This window comes from Meles meles, chromosome 9 (genome assembly GCF_922984935.1).
Source record: "Meles meles chromosome 9, mMelMel3.1 paternal haplotype, whole genome shotgun sequence".
Taxonomy (NCBI): domain Eukaryota; kingdom Metazoa; phylum Chordata; class Mammalia; order Carnivora; family Mustelidae; genus Meles; species Meles meles.
Window position 1 is genome coordinate 56,466,869 of NC_060074.1, and position 25,354 is coordinate 56,492,222.

At 37.4% G+C, this 25,354-nt stretch overlaps 1 protein-coding gene across 8 annotated transcripts in view; it reads left to right on the forward strand.

Annotated features, from left to right (window-relative positions):
- The window catches only part of PKP4 (plakophilin 4), a 240,409-nt gene that overhangs the window by 149,243 nt on the left and 65,812 nt on the right, over positions 1–25,354 (forward strand). For all 8 annotated transcript variants that reach the window (XM_046018367.1, XM_046018372.1, XM_046018369.1 and 5 more), the window contains one exon: positions 14,269–14,303. In XM_046018367.1, coding sequence (XP_045874323.1) covers positions 14,269–14,303 — 35 coding nt within the window. The remainder of the gene's footprint in view (positions 1–14,268; positions 14,304–25,354) is intronic.

Genomic DNA, 25,354 nt, shown 5'->3' on the forward strand with positions numbered 1-25,354 from the left:
GAACTTTGCAACCACTAACAAAATAATTAATATATCTAGATCAGTAATTATCGACAGCATCTGAACCCATTGATCTATCTTATGTAAATATTGCAAAAATGGGAGACAGTTTGAAATTTTAGTATCCTGATGTAACCCAGTGCGAGGACATGACGTCACTTGTGACATATTGCCCCCAAATTGCTAGTCATCTAAATATAAATACCTAGTCATAGGAAATACGAAGCCAAGGGAACATGTTAAAGGACAGTGTGCTGATGCCATCAGTCAGATCCAGCCTGTTGGACAAATGAAATAATTTCAAATGGGGAAAAAAATTAAGAGAGGGAGAATGAAACTAGGCATTAGAGATGTTTAGAGACCTAGCAACCAAATATAACTAGTGGAACTTGATTTGGTTAGTTTCAAACAAACTGTTTTTAAAAATCAAAACAGGAAATTTGAATACTGACTAGTATTGGGGATTCCTTGGGGTTCCTGGGGTGGCTCAGTTATTAAGCTTTTGCCTTCAGCTCAGGTCATGATCCCATGGTCCTGGGATCCAGCCCCACACTGGGCTCCCTGCACAGCGGGAAACCTTCTTTTCCCTCTCCCACTCTCCCTGCTTGTATTCCCTCTCACTGTCTCTGTCAAATAAAATCTTAAAAAACATAAAAAAGAATTTTACTTTTCGGGTAGCCTGGGTGGCCCCATCAGTTAAGTGTCTGTCTTCAGCTCAGGTCAAGATCCCAGGGTCCTTGGATCAACCCCCTCCTCAGGCTCCCTGCACAGCAGGAAGCCTGCTTCTCCCTTTTCCACTCTCCCTGCTTGCATTCTCTCTCTCACTGTCTGTCTATCTCTCTCTCTGTCAAATAAATAAATAAAATCTTTAAAAAAAATTTTACTTTTAGGGGAGCCTGGGTGGCCTACTGGTTAAGTGTCTGCCTTCAGTTCAGGTCGTGATCCCAAGGTGTTGGGATTGAGCCCCACGTCAGGCACCCTGCACACTGGGAAGCCTGACTCCCTCCCCCTCTCTCTCTCTCTCAAATAAATAATAAACTCTTTTTTAAAAAGCATTTTATTTTTAATATTTTAGGTGTGATAATGTTGTGAATATGGTCTTTTTAAAATATCTATTTTGGGGTACATCTCAAGTATTTATTAGTGAAGTGATAGATGTCTGAGACGTGCTTCAAAATAATTCAGAGAAAATAGTAGGTGAGGGTCGAGATGAAGTGAATGTGACATGTTCCTTTTTTTGTTGAAGCTGGGTAATGAATACATAAGGGATTTATTATACTGTTTTCTATTTTATTATATATGTGTGTTTTAAATATTGTATAACAAAGTTTTTAAATGCTAAGTGATTCAGCTCCTTATTTTCTGACTGAAATTATGGATAAAATTTATTTGTTTCACTTTTATAAAATTAGGATGGTTCTGTTTCTTAAAATCTGCTTGGTAGATGTTCTCTTTAATAGTTTAAAGACTAAATTGCGTAGACTATGAATCTGTAAGGAGTGCTCCACACAGTTCATGCTGCCTTTTCCTTCAATAATGTTGGCTTGTTATGGCAGTGAATGGGAGGGGGAAGTAAAAGGGATAAAGAAAGATAAAGCTGAACAACCCTTTCTTTTGTCATGTTGTAAACCATTGTTGTTCTTTTCATTCATATCTCTCAAAAGAAAACTGCTGCCCATTAAAGCTAGGAATTTAACACAGTCTTGCCCAAATACTTTGCCATGTCTGTTTGCCATGGAATGTACCTGTTAAACTACGGAACAGTGCTTATGGGTCACCCATTCTGTATCCAGAATGATGTTTTAGAGAGAATTTACCCTGACCATCCATCATCATGATTGTTATTCCTTTTCCTTTGTTCTAATAGGCTTTTTTCTTTTTCATTCCTCCATTTGGTAGAGTGAAATCCTTCACACTTGTCTGTGGGGGATAAACAGACGAGGAAGAAAACAAGGTTAGGATAAGGGATGTGTGACAAATTAGGGATCCACAAGAGCTTTCAGAAGATGTTAAAGCATTCTAGAACTACGCTTTCCTAAGTTCCATAGGTCTTACTACATAGACACATAACATATGCTATGCCAAATGTTGACTGTATCCTTGTGTCCATTTTTTTTTTCCAGAACAGTTACTGGTGATCCTGGCTCTGTACTCTCTCTCACGTGTGAATTCATTCCTCCTTCAGCACTAAAACAGCTATTTATGGTCCTTGTCCGTGAATTAAGAACTGAAAATGCTGTAACAGTGAGAAACATCATTTTTTTTTCCAAAAAGCAAAGCAGAAACTTAAGAAATATGTTCTTTCTTTTCACATTTAAAATGAAAATAAACATTTTTTTCAGAAATTAAAGAAACTTTACTGTTCCTAAAAATTAAAAAATAAATGTTTACATTGGGTCGTCAGTGGAAAGAAAGTGAATAGTATTCTTTAGACATGCCAAATTTGGAAGTGTCTTTATGTAGAGAGTATAAAGAATTGTATGTAAATAAATCATCATTTTGAATGTCCAAATAGGATAAATAATCAAGGGGAATATATGTTCAATAAAAAATTGGGGCTTATGATAATTTAAAAGTCCTTTTAAGTAAATTTTTAGATAGACTTTTCAAAACAATTCAAATCCTAAAGTAAAATAATGAAATTACATGCATCATAAACAAAGCTATTTATAATGGCAAGTTTTAAGGGGTTTGGATGCCAGCCAGCGTGTCTTACTACAGATCTACCATTTAGTCCGTGGTCACTCTGCTCAGTCTCATGCAGAGCAAGTAGAAAAACAGGACCCTTTCCCTGCTCCCTACAAGTGCCAGCTCTTTTTATATATCTTACATATCTTACACACACACACACACACATATATGTAAGATTTAGGGGAGCCTTGGTGGCTCAGTCAAATGTCTGCCTTCTGCCCAGGTCATGATCCCAGGGTCCTGGGATCAAGCCCCACATTGGGCAACCTGTTCAGCAGGGATCCTGCTTCGCCCTCTCCTTCTGCCTCTTCCCCCCAGCTCGTGTTCTCATTTACTCTGTTCTCTCTCTCTTTCTCAAATAAATAAATAAATAAATATCTAAAAATATATATAAGATTTAAACTGTTTTACACATTTCTAAGAGTGTATTTGTGTGGGCTTTTCTTTTTTTATTTAAATCTTTAAAAAATTTTTTTTTGTTTTTTTTTTTTTTTAACCTCTAAAGGGTATTTGGAAGAATGGAAGTAAGGGAAACAATAGCAGTTATTAGACCATGGATGCAAACAATTTGCAGTAGCCCATCTATTCCAAGGCTGACCCTTGGCCTAAGTAGCACCCTAAGTTATGGCAAAATACTTAGGAAAGAGAGCCTAGTGTTGTATTTAACCATTTTACTATTTTCATTTCACTTGCTTTCACTCTTTCAAATGTCAACTGAAATCTATTCTGATTTCTACCTTTACTGGTTGGAACACCTGTTCTGGGCTGGGCTTAAACAGAAATCATGCTTCCTGTATAATTTATGGGGATACCAGAGGGAACTGTTTGTTTCATTTTTGTCTACTACATCCTTTTTGATCTTCCCCTTCCCATATGGTCTTCTGGATCTTTTATTCATAGATTCAAAGCACTAACACAAGATGCTTTTGTCAAAGAATATTTAACATCTTCTAAAATGTGTTTACATCCAGTCCCTATGAAAGTTGCTTGACTTTTGAAAGGACTAGTATTTCCTGTTCCTTTAATGTTTTGGCTCTGCATTAAATACATAATTTTCTCTTTAGGAGACTGGTTGGAATATTATTTATTTGTATCTTACCTTTTCCTGGAATTCATTTTACACAGCCATTATAAGAGCCCCAAAATATGATAGAGTAGCATGGGGAAAAGTGGAATGAAGAATTAAGAAAACAAGGGTGAGAATGAATAGAGCCAGTAATGAGACCAAAATGTTCATGACAGTGGCTGGTTATATATTCTACTTTAAACTTGCTAACAGCCAATGAAAACCAAGACTTTGCTGTCCCTGTTACTCAATGATATTTTAAAGACTTAAATTATAAAGCACATTCTGAGAGTATGGCCATTTTTTTTTTCAGGTAAAATTTCACAGAGGGAATGTATGGGTCAGACTGTAAGCTTTAGATCTTTCCCACATTCCATGAGCTATCAGCCCTGCACATCTATGGCCTTCTTGTTTGAACCTTCTATTGGTCATACAGGCAATTGGGTATTGATTGTGGATGGGTCAGCCCAAATCCATCCGCACTCAAGAAAATGACTCTGGGCTCGTGTCGTGGCGCTGATGGGTCAGAAGCAACTGCATCCTACATGAAGGACATCATTTTTCAATCGAGTGCCCTTTCTTTTCTCTAACCTCAGATCATATAAACAATTGTGAAGAGAGATCCTTTGGCCTGTCTTCACTCTTTATGCCTTGCTTAGTCCAAATTATAGGTATATACCATTTCAGGGGCATTTTAGAGCCATAACATACAAAAAAATGGTAATAAACATCATTACAGGCATGTTGTCTGGTTTCCCTTTTCCTGACTCCTGAGCAAATAGTCTTCTCTTAGGAAGCAGGAATCAGTTTCCATCCAATAAAGAATTGTCCAGGGTCTGATACCATGATAAAAATACAGAAAGGAACTTTGGTCCTAGAAAAAAATCATAAATTTAAAGGAAGAGTTTTTGTTTTTCTTGAGATTGATCGTGAACAGACAATAAATAAATTCAGAAGAACTCTTAAAAAGGATTGCTTTCTGAGTATTATTGCGAAGATATCCTTATTGTCTATAGGCTAGTGATTTCTCAAACTAGGGTCCTCAGAGCCCTGTTAGGACAATAATGGAGTCGATGGGGATAGCTGTTTTCCTTCTGGCTCCCCACCTCTGCCTCAGCCAGGGAAAGCAGTTCACTTTCATTATCTGTTCTACATATTGGCCTTTCTACTTTTGACTTACTGAAATAGCCTAAGGGAAGAATGAAGAGCTATCCACATCTGTCCTGGGCAGAACAATCATAATATTTGTTTAATTTTGTCTAACTGCTCTAGTTGTTCTGGTGGTAGGATATAGAGTCTCTTTAATGTAAAGGATCTATTTCCTTTGTTTGTTTGTTTGTTTGTTTGTTTAGAGAGGGGGGGGTGAGGGAGAGAAAGGCTTTTAAGCAGGCTCCATGCCCAGCCCAAAGATCATGACCTGAACTGAAATCAGGTGTCAGACACTTAACCTATTGAGCTACCCAGGTACCCCTATTTCCTAGTTATTATCTAACTAAAAAACACGAGGTATTTATTTCCCAAACATAGGAAAAATGAAACTAGTTATAAATATCAGTTACCTGTTGGTAGGTGCTGTAAGTTCTTGGAACATCAGACACTGACTTATAGCATTAAGTTCTTGGTACCATCTCAGTCTTCTAGACCCCACTTTTCACCCTGCTAATTGTGAGTATAAAATAAACTCAAGGCCATTCTTGTTGAGGGGGTGAGAGAAATTTGACCCACTTGCATGGTGAATGTTTTTAAGACCTTGGGACTACCAGGTGCATGGGTGGCTCTGTCAATTAAGCATCTGCCTTCAACTCAGGTCATAATCCCAGGGCCCTGTGTCAGGCTTCTTGCTCATCAGGGAGTCCACCTCTCCCTCTGTCCCTTCCCCTGCTCGGCTCTCTCTCTCTCTTGCTCACTCTCAAATAAAAAAATAAATAAAATCTTTTAAAAAAGAGAGAGAGAGACTTGGAAAAGACTTGGGGCTTCCACAGACATTATATTCAAGAAGTAACATTCTTAGGAATTCAAGAGCGCTCAAGATAGCTAAAGCACAGAATGAGCTCTATCTACCTAGCCAAGAACTCACAAGATACCAGTAGAATATTTTGTAAATGCATTAAGAGAAATAGTGCAAAATTTTAACTATGCTGATTAAAAGGGATGCCCAAGTAATACTAAGTAGAAATAAAAAAGATTTAAAGTATGTTACAATATCTAGATGGCTTAGTCAGGTTAAGTGGCCAACTCTTGATTTTGGCTCAGGTCATGCTCAGGATTCTAAGATGAGCCCTGTGATGGGCTTTGCACTCACCAGGGAATTTGCCTGAGATGGTCTCTTTCCCTCCCACCCCACCCCGATCCCGCCCCCACCACTCACACACATTCACGTGTGCACATGCACACACCCTCTCTCTCTCTCTCTCTCTCAAATAAATATTTATTTAAAAGTATGCTATAATATTATCTCCATATCATAATTGAAGATTTAATTAAAATTAATGAAGACATAGAAATTTGTGTTCAACAGAATGGTCACTCATTTAAGGGAGTTTTAAATTTATCTTGTAACACTCCCAAGTAGAGACTAAAACTTAACAATCATTAGTAGTTATTTTGCCAGATTCCTGGGGTAGAAAATCCTAGGTGCATAATAGGAAATATGGAATGACCTGGGAACTCTGGAGCCCAGAGTCCATATCTAAGAAGATTATGATGCATTTCATTAAAAAGCAATTTGTAATGCCTAGAGGGATAACAAGGTGCTAAGTAATTGCAATGTGAATTCATTGCCAAATAATAAAAACCCAAACAAACCATTTTTCTTTTTAACTGAAAAATGGACCTTGGAATCAGTTAACAAGTAGACTTATAAATATTAGAGCAGTGGATCATAAAGGAAATTATAGCAAACTAATAGAGAGTCACTGGAAGTTTTCACAATGGATTTAGAATCCGAAAGATCTATATACTTGCTAATGGAATAACTCCAACTAATAATAAAGCCCACCCAATAACAAGTGAAAATGTTGAAAGGTAATTTTTAAAATAAGCAGATCACAAACTGGAAATAAGATAGTAAGGAGTTGGTAGAAAAAGACAAATGCAATTTGGAATTTATTTTAGCTACTAGGATTTTATCTGTAAACATGTGGTAGTTCTTGAAGAGTTAAGATGTGCAGGAGAAATACAGAACTTTTTGTATGGAGCTCAGAACTTCCAGTCAGAACTCAAAAGAGTAAAAATAATAGTAAAAATAGTTAATGAACATATGATTAATGAGTGTTAATTACCTCTGTTCAGTAAAGGAAGATCAACTAAGAATTGTTTTAAAAACATTGTGAAAGAATATGTTATAATAGTGAAATAAATAGATCAGGTAATGCTCCTAAATTGGGATGGTTTAAACAACCACATGAAGACATTGTCATAACACAAAGGGGAGAGATTTTCGTTTTACTTGGATATGTCGAGTATTATGTTGGTGGTCTCCCAGACTGGCTGATTGCCAGCCCTTCACGATTCTTGAGCTGTGAGAATTGAAGCAAACTCTAGAATATGGCAATACATTTCATACTTCTTCATATGTCTCCCACTAGGGCCTTCAGATTCAAATTTCTACCTGAGCGGTCCCAATACTAACTTACTGCCTCTTGATAGGTGAGTTAGGAAAAGAGCTAGATCTTGTTTTTTGTTTTAAGACAAATGTTTCACACTTTGGGTTGTCACAGATATGTGAGTGCTGCTTCTGTCAAACACTGCTGTGCTCATCAGAGTCCTCTCTTAAGGTTTCTGGCTTTAAGAACAGCCTCCCCAAAGTCTCTTGACTCCTTCTTGGCTTTGGGCATGTGATCCAGTGTGGGGTGTCACACAAGTGCTGTCATGAGTATTTATGAGATAGTTGTAAGCACTGGAAGACACGGAGTTTGTGTCTTTTCACTATTACAGCCCGACATCCAGTAATGTCTGGCACTCAGTAGATAATCAGCAAGTATTAATTGGATTCATGTTATATGTACAATGAACATCTTTTCTATAAGACATAGAAAGAGCCAAATCAAGGAGGGAGGGGGCTCTGACTCCTTCATAGACTAGAACAGTTTCTAAAATTTACATAAGAATCACCTTGAAAAGATTAAAGAGTTAAGATTAAGATCAGCTATCAGTTATTTAGCATCCTATTCAATGCTAGTTGATAAACACAGAATTAAGACACAATCTTTATACTCAAGAAGATGGTCATAGTTTGGTGACTATGCTTAATATTTAAACTATTAAGGAGGGTTCTATATATACACATATGTGTACATGTGCTTATAAAATTTCTTGATGTAGTGATTTTCTTTTTTTTTTTCTTCTTCTTTATTCCCCTTCTCCCATTTTGCCCATCCCTCACTGCCCTCCCATCTGGCAACCATCAGTTTGTTCTTCAGAATTATGGGTCTGTTTCTTTTTTGTTTATTTGTTTCTTGTTTTGGTGTTTTTTGGGTGTTTTTTTTTTTTAGATTCCACATGTAAGTGAAATCATATAGTATTTGTCTTTCTCAGACTTATTTCACTTAGCATAATACCTTCTAGGTCCATCCATGTTGTCACAAATGTGAAACTCGCTCTCTTCTTTTTTTCTTATGGCTCAATAATATTCCTTTGTATATATACACCACATTTTCTTTATCCATTCGTCTCTCAATGGGTACTTGGGCTGCTTTCATAATTTGACTATTGTAAATCATGCTGCAATAAATATAGGAGTACATATATGTTTCCAAATTAGTGTTTTCATTTTCTTTGGGTAAATATCCAGGAGTGGAATTACGAGTCGTATGTTAGTTCTGTTAATTTTTTGAGGAACCTCCATCATGTTTTCCACAATGGCTGTACCAATTTACATTCCCAGCAGCAGCGCACAAGGGTTACTTCTCTACATCTTCACCAACACTTGTTATTTCTTGTCTTTTTTAATTCTAGCCATTCCGACAGGTGGAGGGTAGTATTTCATTGTGGTTTTATTTTGCATTTCCTTGATGACTAGTGATGTTGAACATCTTTTCACATGTCTGTTAGCCATCTATATGTCTTCTTTGGAAAAATGTCTTTTCAGGTTCTCTGCCCATTTTTAATCAGATTATTTGGGAGGTTTTTTTGGTGTTGAGTTGAGTGTATTCTCTCTATATTTGCATATTAACTCCTTAGCAGATAGATATCACTGGCAGATATCTCCTTCCTTTCAGTAGGCTTTGTTGATGCTTCTCTTCACTGTTAATATGGAGATTTTTTTTTTTTTTTAACTTAACAGTTAAGTTTTACAGTTTGACTATATTCTAGTCTCAGGCTGTGGCCTGGTTTTCTTTCCAACAGAGAAATAACTCTTGGGTTCTGTTCCATTGAGTGTGTCTTGTAGGAGAGTAATGGTAGTAGCCTGAGCCTACTGCTAATAGGAAGAACCCCATCTAGACCCAGGAGAAAGAGGGGAAGGACAAAGTAACATTACTATGTGGCATCATCAAACTCTCCCCTGCCCCCTCCGCTCCTGCTTACCAATAGTGTCCACTAATACAGGCTAGCCCACATCAGACACAATAGAAGGAAACTGGGGACAGACTTAAGTAGACCATTTTTCAAAATTATTCCTAAGTGATACAGTGTAAATAAACTTTTTATTAGAATATTCAATTTCATGGGTATATAACATGCATAGTGTAACAAGGTACCTGCCATTCTAGAATTTGTATAATTCTGAAAGAATTTCCAAACTGTTTCTACACATTCTATCCCCAAAATAGCATTGCAAGCCTGAAGCAACATGGTATGTGTGGGAACTGCAAGTAATTAGAAGTGCCTGGACTGTAGGCTTGTGTGGAAAAGGGGTGATGAGAAGGAACCGGGTGGCAGAGGACTGCCTAGGGCATACTGAGATGTTTAAATTGTATCCTCTGTGGGTCTGTTACCCATCAGCATCACAAGAATGGTGTCGGCCCCAGAGGTTTGCAAAATCACTATAGCAGCATCATGGAAGAGAGCCTGAAAGGGTGAGAAACCAGAGCCAGGAAAACAAGTTAGGAGAGTTGAAAGGATGATCCAGCCAAAAGACACTGAGAAGATGAAGAGCCTGAATGTGATAGTAGGGACGAATTCAGAAGGTTTATGTTTTAAATGACTGCCACGGGCCAGAAACTGCCTTAGCGTCTAGAAGTCCAGCTGTGAATGAGGCTGACTTTGCTGCCTTCATGGAGCATTCCACACTGGAGGGTGGAACACAATAAAATGATTCCATGTTCTTCAGTTTGAGTGACTAGGTGGTCATGATTATGTAGGAGTTGGTTTGTGCGGGGTGGGGCGGGTGGCGGGAAGAGTTTCAATATGTTGAACACAAAGTGTTATATCCGGTATCCACTTGGAAGTTCAGCTTTAGAGTTAAAGAATGAGATTTGGCCTCTTTTCAGAGGGCCTGTTTGTATTTGTTTTCAGTTGTAATACTTCCTTTTACGGTAACATCAGTCAAGGGTTTTGGTTGCAAATGGAAGCCTCTCTGACTTGTACCACAGGAACTTACGAAAAGCTTTTTGGTGTCGTCTTGGTGAAATCTCTAGGAAGGCCAGAGAACCTGATTCTGAGGGAGGATGTCTAGAAACAGTGCCCACTGCCACTGCTGGGTCCACTGCAGATGCCCCGAGCTGTACCACTGCCACCCCCTCACATGGCTTCCTACAGACTCTCAATCGCTGGGCGCCCCCTCCCCGCAGAGGAGTACGAGCAAGCATGGTCTCTGCCATGTGGGACAGTCCAAAATAAGCAGGGTTTTGAAGCCACTGCACAGCCATATATATTTAGCAAACATATTTTTGCCTCTATTTATGTCTGTGAAATGAAAAATCAAACATTTAATTTCTGAAGTGTGTAGAGTTTTACAGTGGGTTACTACAGATTTTTATGTAACATTGTGATGACACCATTGGTATGGTGTCTTCCTTAAAATTAATATTGTTCGCATTAATATATATTAATTTGCTGGTGAACTTGCTTTTAATTGTTATTCATTGTGTGACTAGCCAGTCCCAAACTTATGAATGGATTTCTTTCTAGAAGGTTGTTGATAATTAAGTCATTAGAAATTGTGAATGCATCTTTCCACTGAAACAAAGTTATTGTGGATGATTCAGTTCTTGTATTTTAAAATGTGTTTTACATTCCAGCGGAAGCTCCTAGAACACAAGCTACTTGGCGTCTTCAGATAAGAAGTGAAAGGGAGTGGGATGGAATCATTTGTGGGCACAGTGCCTATAGACACAGTGTAGACAGTCAATAAAAGTTGGGGAAGTGTTTCTAGGATTAGATGGTTGGAAAGAGGAAGGGAAGAAGGCAAGTATAAGCCTGTTTCTAATACGAAGCTGCCTCTAATTGTTCTAATAAAAGCAGGTTACATTCAGTGACTTATAACAGCATTTTAAAATTGCACATATTTATTATCTAATCCCCAAATCCCAGAGTAGTGTGAACAATTTAAGAATCTTTTAAAATGAGTGTTTCAAAAGAAAATAGACTATTCTGAAAAACATAACCAGTTATAACACAGAATTTGTAAGATTAGTGTGAAGTAATTGGGCTGAATATACAGTCTTCAAAAAATACCATGGAACTTTTTGCTCATTTTTAATCCTAATACTAGTTTATTTTCCTAATGATTTTTATCTTTTACTTAAAATAGAGAAGAATATTAACTGAGGCTTCTGTTACCTTCATCTAGGAATGGTTATTTGTATTTTTTAATTTAAATCCAAATAATTAACATATAATCTATTACTAGTTTCAGAGGTAGAGGTCAGTGATTCATCAATCTTATATAACACCCAGTGCTCATTACATCACATGTGCTCCTTAATGTCCATCACCCAGCTACCCACTCCCCTCCAGCACCCCTCAGTGTGTTTCCTATGATTAAGAGTCTCTTATGGTTTGTCTTCCTCTCTGATTTTGTCTTGTTTTGTTTTTTCCTCTCTTCCCCTGTGATCCTCTGTTTTGTTTCTTAAATTCCACATATGAGTGAGATCATATGTATTTCGATGACCCTGAAGGCCTTTTCAGCAGTAAAAATGCTGTTTACCTAATTGAGGCTACAGGAATTTCCTACCTAGAGTGGAGGAGAATAAGTTGATCTGGTTGAGCAAAGTAAACTGTTACTTTATATATACCTGATCATTCAGAACAATTAAGAACTCTATTATGGGTGCTTGGGTGGCTCAGTTAAGTGTCTGCCTTCAGCTCGGGTCTTGATCTCCACATCCTGAGATGGAGCCCTGCTTGTCCCCCTTCCTCTGCCCCTCTATCCTGCTCTTGCGTGCGCACGCTCGCTCGCTCTCTCTCTTCTCTCTCTCAAGTAAAAATAATAAAATTTTTAAAATCTTTTAAAAACAGAACAAAACTCGGTATTACTTCCACCCAGTTTGTTGCAACAACATACATTAAGCATCTGCTATGTGTGAGGCAGTATGGCAGGCACTCAACATGAAAAGATGAGCAAAATAGCCACAACATTTTCCCAGTTTGGGCAATTAACATGAATTATATTCTGTGATCTATAATTATGGGAATAAAAAAATCTTGTAAAGGTATTTCATTAAAGTTTATGTAAGTTTGAAACTCAGAAGATAATTTTCATAGTATTCCCATGAAACTTGAGGTATAGTAAACATTTCTGGATGGCAGTTTAATTTATCACATATTTTAATATTGGCAGACCAGATAAACATTTTGATAGGAACACAGTTGGGTAATATCAACCTCAGTATTTAGAAAACTAATTTAGACAATAGAATGAAATAAAAAAGCAGATTCAAGAGAAGTTGATTCCATGTAGGGAACCACTTTTGGTGTCAGAGAATGGGATAACCCATCCTCAAGAGAAAGACGACAAATGTGCCCTTACTGATATTTGACCAAGTCAGCATCTTTTCCTGTCCCATCAGTCCCTTCTGAAATCAGGAGTGCACCAGATAAAGGACTGTCAGCCCAGTGCTTAAGACTTGGATTAACTGATCGATTCCATTCACTGGGAGTCTGTCCCCTCCCTCCCACCCCCCAGCTTGCAGCTAGTTCAAGGTCCCCAGTAGAAACTGCTTTGCCTCTGACAAAGTAAAGGCAATTCACACACAAAACTGAAGTTTAGGGAATTCTTAACTGAATCTGGAGTTTCATTAACCACTTAATGAACTGGGGACATATCAGGGGGTTAACAAGAGCTTAAAATCTTAGAACTATAGCACTCAAAGCATTTTTCCCTTCTTCTGTTCCAAATCCTTTGTTTTATAGTGTTTCCTTAAACCCAAAGTCACATACCTTTTACTTAAATTTAATACACTCCAAAAATCTGTCAATATATGCTTTTTTCTGATTTCAAAAAAGTACAAATGTTAAAGAAGAAAGAGAAAAAACCTTTAGTTGTACTCCACAGAAATAACTGTTAACACTGGTTTTTATTTTTCCAGACTTCTTCTAGGCATATTGTATGTGCATATCTGTACGTGTTTAATGCAAAAATGGGATCAGAAGCCCTTCTGCCGTATATAGTAGTGAGAATCCCTGACTTTGGAATCAGGCCATCCTGGGTTTAAATCTCAGCAGTTATGGTTAATAGCAAAGATTTTGGCCAGTTTGTTTTCCTGTAAAATAAGGATGATAATGTATCTATTCATAAGGTTGTTGTGAATAATATAAAGGAGATAACTGAAAGGAAGTACTTCATTAAGCAAATGTTTGGTAATCCAGCCTCTTGTTCTCTTGTTCCTGTGTTCTACCACACTGTCCGTTAACACCCTGCTTTCCTGTATTTGGGGGGTGGGGAGTGTGAGGCAGAGGGGCAGGGAAGCACAGATAATGTTTGCACAAATTTATTAAAATTTAAATTTATTAAACTCTGTTAAGAGACATGATGGCTAAAATATTCTCCTGGATTTTCAAACCTTACATTTTTTATATAAAGATTTATTATATGACTTAAGTTTTATAAGGTAGCATTCAGTTCAAACTAAACCCATTAACTTTTGTGTATTACAGTTCCTAGGGCTTCTTTTGAAAATAACTAAAATGAATGAAGTTCTTAACAGCCTTTCGGGTCCTTTTTGATGTGTGTATACATATAGTAGTACTTTGTGTATAATGTAGATGTTCTTTTTAATGTGTATACAGTTTACATAGTGTCACAAAAAGCAACATAATATGTCATAAGTACCATGAATATCATATATAGTAATGCTATTTTATTTGTCTTATCCAAGGGGAATCTATGTCACTTTATAATTTGCCTTAATTTTCTAGTAGAAATACAGTTTTGCCCCCAAATTGATGTGGAAGGTTAAATAGTGTCTAAAAATTAACTTAGTTAGAAGCATAGCTTTAAATTTTGTTTGAGATTTTTACTCTTTTATGTAATAAAATGTGAAAATTAAATGTTTATGTGCAAAATAGGCCCACAGTTAAGTTTTATGACAAAGGAAGTAAATGTTCCATTTTTTTCCCCTTTTCTCTAGCTCAACTGAGAAGTCATTTCCTTGGAGATCAACAGGTATGAGTTTTTATCATATACAAAAATCTTTCTTATGTCTGAAAAACACAATAAGAATAGTTGCATAGCATGCTTTCTCAATTTACTGCCTATTGGTGAAATAAGCCAAACAAAGCCTTTACCAGTGACAATACTGAGCTACCTTGCTTTGAAGTAGTTCTTAGTTTACTTGATTTTTTGAACATTATAAAGTAGGTTTGTATATGTTGGCTATAAAGAAGGTTCAAGCATTGGACATCAACATATCAATGTTATAATCACTGGACACTTTTTTTTTTTTTTTTTTTTTTTTTTTTTTTTTTAAGATTTTATTTATTTGACAGAGAGAGATCACAAGTAGGCAGAGAGGCAGGCGCAGAGAGAGAGAGAGAGGGAAGCAGGCTCCCCGCCGAGGAGAGAGCCCGATGCGGGACTCGATCCCAGGACCCTGAGACCATGACCTGAGCTGAAGGCAGCGGCTCAACCCACTGAGCCACCCAGGTGCCCCAATCACTGGACACTTTTAATATCAACATATATTACCTAAATATTTTCTTTTCTGTAACCAACTTGCTTTCCTGAAAAGACTATTATTCCTCCCTCCCTTTAGGTATGTAACATTGATTCTCTTGTACTTCCGCATTTGACATCATCATATATATTTCCTTCTAGCTACAAAATACTAAAACTTCCTATACATCGTCCTTTTCTTTTGAGTGGTAGTGTTTGATAGGCGAGAGCTCTTTGGAGCCTAAGGTTGATAGCTGTCATCAGTCAGGCAGGGAAAACCCAGCCCATGCCAGGTGGTTCCATATGAGGGATTTGATTTGGGAGGTTATGGTTCAGGTGCGGGTTGCAAGGTCTGGGAGAACTGAACAGCCTGCCGAAACACCCAAGAGACTGATCATACCTGCAGCTGCTACCATTTCTAGGACTGAGAGGGCAGTGGGTTAAGTGGGGCCAGAGGCAATTTCCAGCATTAGCTGGAACCAGGAAGGAGATAAAGCCCAGCCAGAAGTGCTGCCTAGAGCAGAGCAGGAGAACGTCTGGCTGAGCTGAGCTGCAACAGGCAAGTGGTGGTTTCTCACTACCTGAAGCCAGCCAGGCGCAGGGAATAATTGTGTTGATTTACATACAGAGAATGAACTGAGATCAGGAAGGACACATAACAGAGAATGAAATATCTGGGCCCTTGATGTCCTTTCTACTTCCCCTTCCTTCCCCTCTGGTACTTTTACTCAGTTTCAGTCATTTGACCACCACCCTCGTGATTTACTCATGAGTTAAACATAGATATAATATTATTTATGTGTGTGTGTGTGTGTTTTGTCCAAGTAGCTCCCTAAATACCTTAGCATTGAGGAAATACAGCTCCAGTAATTCATCTGTCTTCAAGACAGCTACATTTGTAAATCACACCTAATAACTGTGTTTCATCTCTTAGTTTTGTTAGAAAACACTCTTACCCAAACTCCTGTTCAGAGCTGGCAGGTGTTACATTTACTTGCCCTTTTTTCTCTTGGGGGAAGAGGAGTGTATTAATCTTCAACCACTGCCATCACAACTACTATTTATTCCACTTTCTATTATTTAAACTGTATTGACATTACTTGTGTGTTTTCTCAAATTTGCCTACTTTTCAGCCATACTTAGGACATTTAAGTTGTAACTCTGGCAATAAGCTACAAAGATAAGGGTAGAAAATTGAAATTTGATTGTATGCATAAAAGTAAATCTGATTTGTTTCATGTTTATTTTCCTGAGTACTTAGAGATGTCTTTAGAAGTTTGAGTATAAGTAAATAATGGCATGAAATGGAAGTTTTGCTGCTACTTTCCTTTATAGGAAAGCTATCTTCTCTTTACCACACTGCATGCAGAGATACTAAACGTAGTAGAAAAATCATCTCATTTTTAGAATTTGGCTGTCCTGGACAGAATAAGGGGCAGGGGTGGCTTAAAAGTAAAAATATATACATATTTAAAAGGTCTTGGGTCCAGTCCATGTTTAGCTAGATCTTTTTTTTTTTTTTTAAGATTTTATTTACTTATTTGACAAAGAGAGAGACAGTGAGAAAGGAACACAAGCATGGGGAGTGAGAGAGGGAGAAGCAGACTCCCCTCTGAGCAGGGACCCTGATGCTGGGCTCAATCCCAGGACCCTGGGATCATGACCTGAGCCGAAGGCAGACGCTTAAGGACTGAGCCACCCAGGCACCCTGGTTAGCTAGATCTTGACAAAAGTAACATATTTATTCAATTTTCTTGGTTTCTTAAATAAGAAAGGATTACATGAAAAGATTTAGGATTGAAAGTTCCCCATTTTTCTTTAATATTTTGAATGCTTTCCTGTAGACAATTTCTCTACCTTTATATATATATATATAAATTAAAAATATGTTACAAATATTACAATTTATAAATCTATTACAAATATTACATATATTATATATAATATATATTACAAACATTACAAATATAAATATATATATATATGTGTATATATATATAACAAATTTGACTTGAAAAGCTGGCATTTTAAAAGCTTTTTAGCAGTCAGGTGAATTGTTAGAGGAGCAGTGGTTTGATCAGTACCTGGGAGAGATCCTTACCTGTTCAGGTATTGTCAGGATGATACATTCTGTTGAAATGCCAGAAACGGAGAACAGTTGCTGAATTTTGTTTTTAAATAGCTAACTTACTGCAGAGTCATTTTCTAAGGAAGAGCTCAGGATGCCCTAGGTAGAAAAGATTTCCATTGCTTGTGATTCAGTTCAGCAGAATCCCTTTGCTCATTTGCTTGAGTTTGTTTGGTCAGTCATTTGGTTGGTTTTTGTATGAGGGTTGGTTGGCTAAAAGTAAAAAAACAAAGCTTTTTAAGCTTGGTGCTCAAAGAGATGACTTCCCAAAGCATGAGGAAGAACTGTCCACTCTACAGAACATTTCTGTGTCTTCAGGCTGGTTGGGAAGGAATCTTAAGGAGAAGCTTCCGCAGAAGGAATAAAGTTGTCTTGAAGCATTTATGCTTTATTGTTATCTTGCTTTACTGTTCCTCCTTTCTTCATTGTTCTGTATTTTCTAGCTTACCAGCATTACACATCTACTGTCTGAAAACATAAAATGCACATCTTTTTGTCTTTTGTGGAGAGAGTTTATCATTTTCTGTTTTGGCTCAGTCTTTTCCCTAGCCTTGCATTTCTTATAACCTTGCATTTTTGTGTTTTTTATATGTATGTTCTGCTAAAAATGAGTGAGGAAGGAATGTTGTCTTAGTGTTCCTTCCTGTTTTCTCTTTTATTAGCATTCCATTTTCCACCAATCACATCTTCATATCTCTTAAAAATTTATGCATTTGTACAATCTCTTATGTTCTGCCAGACTTTGAGGTAGCTTTTGAGAACACAGACAATAAAATAGAAGATAAACACCATAATCATGAAAATATATAATAAAGTCATAGGTAAAACCCTGAGGAAAGTGAGATGCATATACATTCACATGTAATTATAATGCTTCATGATGGAAAATATTATACAGAGTAGCTTTTAAAGAAAAGGAAAAAAAGACCTCAGGCTTACTTCTCTTTTAAAAAAAGCACACCAATTTACACACACACACACAAACACCACCATACATAGTGTGTGTTACCTACCAGACAGAAGCTGTTGAAACCGTAAATTGAGTCCTTTTGTTAAACTGTTCATTGGTTGTTACTTAAATCCTCCAGCCATATCCTGTAAAGTGAATTGTGCCACACGTCACAGCTTCACAGTTTTTCTGTTCCAGGGAAAAAAATTACTAGAGTCTAGGCAGTTTCCAGTTTTAGTACTTATGTGTAAAATGAGGGGCGGGGAGCAACATGGCATCAGCAGGAGAATCCTAGCCTTCCCTCCTCACCACCTCGCCATCCCATCCCCCCACTCCCCAACACACCCCCCCACCCCACCTTCCCAGCAGATTAAGAGAAGGAGCCTCCTTCCAAACCCAAGCGCTGTCGGTTCCCACAGGCCAAAGAATTAGGCTCAGTTGCACTTGAGAAGTAGTCGTAAGAGCAGATATTAATGTATGTTAAATAACTGATTGGGAATTACCACTCCTAAGAAAGTAAAGAAGCCAAAAGATGAGAGTCTTTCTGAAAGCAATGAGTTTAGCAAAAGATGCAGGCAAATGAAAGTAAGGGGAATTTCTGGTTGACCTAGAAGTCATTAAGGGTAAAGAGACTTGATTGAGTCTTTTACAATAAGTAATAAGTAGGAAAGAAAATATTAATGACTTCAGTTGAGATAGTTGATATTTGGTAATAAACACGAAAGAGAACGAAAAAGATTGTGATAAAATAGGAATTTTAAACTGATAAGATGATTTAACTTCACAGTGCCACATCCCTGAGGAATGTGTACTGGAGGGCCAGAGTTTTCACACACTGTCCATTTAAATCGTTGTTGTGTGGTACGTACTGACAGTAGTAGTTCATGTACACCACGAAATTTAGACTTTATTGGGATTAGGTTTTGCATTTTGTTTATATATTTAAATTTTGTTCCAAAACAAATGGACACAAGTTTCTTCCACTGTGGTGGGTTAAAACAAACAAAAACATAAATAGGGAAGATTAAAGAGGAATGAAAGACTAGCCATTAATCAATTTATCTTCCTTTTCCCCTCCATCTGAAGCGAGTAATTTGCAACACAAAAAAGCATCAGCATATCAGGAGATAAGACACAGACTTAAATGGGAACACTTTCTGCCTCAGTAGAAATGTACCCGGTTTATGAAGGTGATAGAATAGGAAGCTATATTATACATGTTCATAAATAGGATATTAGATTAGCAATCATGTATAAAGGACCGTTATTTTATTGGATTTTGGATGTTATGATTTAGTGTGCTTATAAATTATACTAATGACAAAATTTCATCATATAGTCTTTCCTTCCTATTTCTCTTCTAAATAACAGGAGGATATGAATTTCTGTGAAAAGCGGCCAAGTTTTTCCACCCTTATTATTTCAGGCCTTTTGAGCCACACAGTCTTGATAATCTTCTTACCACAACTACAGCACTGTAGCTTCCTGAATCACCAGTATGAAGTTTCTCTTACGTTTTAATGTTTCATTACTAAAGGCCTTCTTATATTTTACAAAAATTGAGTCTGGAAGAACTTGGAGTAAAGGTAAACATTGCCTTCTTCCCCACATCTTTCCAGACGGTGGCCATCGCCCCACACACCTACACACACACACACCCTTTGGGTTTGTTTTATTTTTAATTCAATGAGGATATATTATACATTGTCGTATGATTGGTTTTTTCTTAACAGTATAGGAAAAACCAAATGTGTTTCTGTATCAGTATGTCAAGATCGGCCTCTTTTTTAAAAAATTATTTTTATTAACATATAATGTATTATTTGCCCCAGGGTACAGGTCTGTGAATCATCAGGCTTACACATTTGACAGCACTCACCATAGCACATACCCTCCCCAATGTCCATAAATGGCTGAATAGACCTGGTTTAGAAAATTTATGTAAGTAGCCCCTTACTGGTAAATATTTTGTTTTTTTCCAAATTTTTCCTTTGGCAAACAGTGGTAAAAGTTTTCTACACATCTATCTGAGTATCTTTGTCAATTACATTTTTTTAAATGGAACTACCTGGGCAAAGGTATATATGGGGGCTTTTGGGGCAAATATTGTCGAATTGCCCACCAAAAATGCATAACAATATGTGGGAGAGGGTGAGTCTTTTCCTCTGCCTTCTTAGGTTAAGTGACTGGGGATGGCCAGTGATTTAATTGACAATAGAAGAATAATCTCCAAATATTCGTGTACACATAGGAGCTCACAAAAGTATTTTATCTAAAATACTTATTTTAGGTAAATATTAAATAATAATAATAAAAAATATATTTAAATTATAAATTTAATAGTAGATAAAATATTAAAATATTTTATCTACCTAACTTAATGGAGTAGAGGAAGTGGGCAGAAAAGGCTTCTGTGGGGAAAAACAAATGGATTTCTAGGGGAACAGACAGGTATAAGAAATCTTGTGATATTTGTTTACGCAGGTGCAAGTGGTCCTCCCATTTGTTTCTTCATGTCATAAATCTCCCCAGAGAGGACCCATGACAGCCTCACTCCCAGAAGTTTCTGCTTTTGGTGAAATAAGGGATGCTCCATGAAGGTTTCTTTCTATATCTGTTGAATCGCAAATGTCTTTAATTTAAAATAACCTTTATGCCAACTCTCAGAGTCTGCGAGGGTCCCTGCAAATACCCATTGCCACCTCTACCAATTGTTATGTCTGTCAGTGCTTACTGTGTTGCCAGAGTATAGGAGTGTAAATTTTCATGAATATATAAAATTTTAATAAGTTATTAGACTTTAAAAAAGCCATTTACTTCCAGTTCCCCTATATCATAAGCTTTATTATGGACAGATTAAATAGTAAAATCACTTAAATGATTCTTAAATATTTGTTAAGTCAGAACATCACATGAAGACCAGCATACCACTGACCATTCTTCCATTTGATTAGTTCTTATGGAAGTTAGGAATCAACCCGATCTTGGAATTTCATAAAATTATCGTGTTTCCTGTCTTTCTTTTCTTTTCATATCTGGTTCAAAATGATCACATACATTTTTCTATCAGCAAAAATGCAACAACCACTATCAGAACAAGCGAAAAACAAACTTTTCACCGTGGAGGTAAGCCGAGTACCAACACCTCATTCCAGAAGTCCCCAGCTTTGCTATACATTCACGTCACCTGCAGAGCTTGTAAGTCTGGGCCCCGAACCAGGCATCAACAGTCTTTGAAGATCTCCCCCGTGATCCCACACTGCAGTCTAAGAATACTGCCTTACTCATAAGTAAATTAATCTAATTACTGGTAATTAAAGAAAAGAATTAAAAGTTTATCCTGCCAGTCCTATACAGATTATATTTTAGGATAACCAAATAACCCTGGCCATTAATAGATTTAAAGATATCTAAAATATACCAAAGGAATTTCTGCTGATAAATGTAGAAAGGACAATAAAATTAGAAAAATCACCAATTTGCACTGTCTAATGAAATAATTGATTCAAGCAAAGTTTGTTAGTGTATGCAGACACCTCTGTATTCTCGATCCTGGCTGCACATTAGAACCACCTTGGGAGTTTTTAAACTCCTAATATTCAGACCACAGCTTAGGCTGATTGAATTGGAATCCCTGGGCGTGGGACTCAGCAATAGTTTCCAAGCTCTACACCCACCCCTATTCCAGGCCATTATAGTACACAAGCAAGGTTGGGAATCATTACATTAGGAGAGAGGTTGATGGTGAACTTGAAAATATGGAAAGATCAGACTACCACCTCTTGAATTGGCTGACTGATCTTAACAACTGTAAAAGTTACAATACGACAGGACATAAGGTACACAACACCATCCATAAAGTATTCTAACCACAAAAGTTTGGCGTGAAAGCTTCTAGCTCTAACTTTCTACTTAAAAGACATACAGAGGTTAGAGGATATGTACCTGAGAAACCCACACACTAATTCAGAATATAGAGCATCCTGAGTTTATTGCTGTGGTTCCCTCAGTGAGCCAAGAAAATGAAAATGAGGGTCTGAGAGCCTTTTTTAGACTTAAGGTACTAATTAACAATCATAGTCCAACACTATCTGTAAGTCTTATTTCAGCCTGACTGGTACAAGCCAACTGAAGAAAAATTTTTGAGACATTGGGAAAATGTGACTGTGAACTCTTTATGTGGTGTGATGGAATAAATGTCGTTTTTTGAAGTCCGTATTTTACAGAGCTACATATGGAAGTATTTAGAGTCAAAATGATCTTATGTGAGGGATCTGTTTTAAAATTCTTAACAGAAGAAAGGAAAAAGCAATAAATGGAGCATTAAAAAGTATGGCATAATGTTGTAACTATTAAATTGGGAGGGTTGCTAAATAAATAAAAATCTTAAAAAAAAAGGGGTGGGGGCACCTGGGTGGCTCAGTGGTTTAAGCCGCTGCCTTCGGCTCAGGTCATGATCTCAGGGTCCTGGGATCGAGTCCCGCATCGGGCTCTCTGCTCAGCAGGGAGCCTGCTTCCCTTTCACTCTCTCTGCCTGCCTCTCTGCCTACTTGTGATCTCTCTCTGTCAAATAAATAAATAAAAATCTTTAAAAAAAAAAATTGGGAGGGTTGCTAAATTATACTTCTGTTTGTTTGGGGGTTTTTTTGGTTAAAGATTTATTTATTTAGGGAGAGAGAGCCCCAAGCGGACTCTATGCTAAGCATGGAGCCTGACACGGGACTTGATCTCATGACCCTGTGTGACCTGAGCTGAAATCAAGAGTCTGGCGCTTATCCGACTGAGCCACCCAGGTGCCCCTTCTCTCTCTACTTTTATGTTTGAAAACTTTAATTCTAAAATACTTAAATATAAATTCTTTAAACAAAGGGTTCAGCATATTGGGGGTTAAAACAGTACATCACAGTGACACTTGTTAAGTCCAGCCAGCTGTTGGCCATACTGCCAGTGTCAGCCATGACACAGATGAATCCAGTATGAGATGACAGTTTCCAGCCAGTAGACATGATTTAATGTCTCTTTTCCACAATGGTGGGGTTTTGTTAAATGAATCCTAATTTAAGCCGAGTTACCTGTGCTGTGCTGGACATCAGCCTCTCTGCTAGTTTAGAACTCTGCACTTACCGTTGTGTTTGTGCAGGTTCTGGCAGCTTCACTGTACACATCATAGCCACAGATACTTTCGCAGCATAACTAGTTAGCCATAAGGCAGTTGTGCTGTAAAAGATAAAATCACGAAAAATAAAAGGGAGATTCATTCAAAAGACATAATGAAATAAGAAAAATGAGTAGCAAAATGTAGAAGACTATTGCAAAGGGCAAAATATTTGAGCATGTTCAAAACGTGTAATTTAGAGTCCTAGCAATACTGCTTCTATTTTTGCAGATTGGACCCCAGCATTTATCTTCAAATCTCTGGTTGATAGCATTATACACTTTAGCTTGCTGATGTGTCTCCTTGTTTGGAATCACATTTTCTCTGTTTTCTTCATTAGAAGAGGCATAAGGTTTCAAATACTAGGATACATCTTTGAACTTGAATTTTGTGTTGTGCTGTGATAAGCCTTCTACGCTATTGTTTGTTCTTGGCATACTGTCACATGTCCATTGATAGATGTCCTAAAGTTCTGTGCGTAATGTGGGCTCAGAACTCTGCACCACTATATAGACCATTATGAGGGCTTAAGATTTAAGTAAAATAAATAATAAGAGTACTACATCAATGAAGAAAAGAAAACAAATTGTCAACCAGTTTTGTTTTGTTTTTTATTATCTTGTATGGCAAACTTGGCTCACAGCCAGTTAGTGACACAGCAAAAGTGTGTTGAAATTGCTTATGGTAAAATAATCTATAGCAAAGATGCTTATAGTGAAAAGACTGGACAGAGTATGTGCATGGGTAGCAAGCAACAAAAAAGAATGTTAGCATTTTGCTTTAGCAAATATGTATCTGAATGTTCCTACACCATTTACTCATACTTTATGGGGATGTATGTAACACATCCCCATAAGACTTAAATACACTGAATTAGGGCTTTTTTTAGAGAAAGAGAGTACAGGCACGGGTTGAGGGGCAGGAAGATGGAGGGGGAGAATCAAGTAGGCTCACTGCTCAACACAGAGCCCAACACAGGGCTTGATCTCACAACCGTTAGATCATGACCATTAGATCATGAAATTAGGAGCCAGGTGCTTTGCTTTACCAACTGAGCCACCCAGGTGCCTGGTGAGGTAGGACTTTGTATTAAAATTGCATATCCGGGACACCTGGGTGGCTCAGTCGGTTAGGCATCTGCCTTCAGCTCGGGTCATGGTCTCAGGGTCCTGGGATCGAGTTCCACATTGGGCTCCCTGCTCACTGGGGAGCCTGCTTCTCCCTCTCCCTCTGCTGCTCCACCTGCTTGTGTGCTCACTCTCTCTCTCAGACATATAAATACATAAAATCTTAAAAAAAATAAAATCAAATCACATATCCAGTGTTAGCCTCTAACATTTTATGTTTAATATAAACATGTTAAACAAATATTTAAGTGTTTTTTCTCTCTTAGTGATATGTGAACAAATATTCTATTAACTGCCTAAAATAAAATAGAAAGTATCAAGTGTAAAAGCTCCTTTTCCCATTACCACCTCCTCAACACACAGAGCCACACACTTCCTCAGTTTACAGCTGTTGCTTTGGGAAATGTCAGAAAGGCTACCATCTGTAACCCCACATTTCATTCCTAAACCAGAGTTAGTCTGCATTTAGCTCTATCTTTATAATCTATACCAAAAAAGATAGCCCAATAGAAAAATCACAGTAAAACCTAGTTTCAGAAGACCTTTTCTATTCTTTTTGATAGGAATATCATCCTACCCTCACAGATTTCTATGGGTTTTGTTTTGTTTTAAAGAAGTTTTCTTGGGGCACCTAGGTTGTTCAGTTGGCTAAGTACCTGCCCTCGGCTTAGGTGACCCAGTCCTGAGCCAGGCTCTCTGCTCAGGCAGAAATCTTCTTGTCCCTCTCTCGCCGCCCTCTACCACTTCTTCTCCCCCTCCTCCCTTACTCTCTGCTCCCCACCCCTACCCCACCCCCACCCACGCCTGCTGCTAATGCTCTCTCTTGGATAAATAAATAAAATCTTTAAAAAAAAAAAAAAGTTTTTCTTGGCTTTTGTTTTGGGTTTTTTTTGTTTGTTTGTTTAGTTTTAGCAGAGGATATCTGTCTTATATTACCTACTCTCAAATACACCCTTTTCTATATTTGGTAACATTTTTTTTGCCCTAAAAGGAATAAAGTGTGTCTTTGAATTTGAATGATTTTTGAGCATTTATATTCCATAGATCACTGATTTTTTTTTTACATCACAGAAAATCCTTTATTCTTTTTTAGCTTTCTCTGTAGGAAGCAAGAGGCCTATGGCCTCTTATGATCACCTACTTGTAAACTCAGTGTTGGAAACTTGACATGTGTGATCTATTTCTTTTCATCTTTATAGTTCT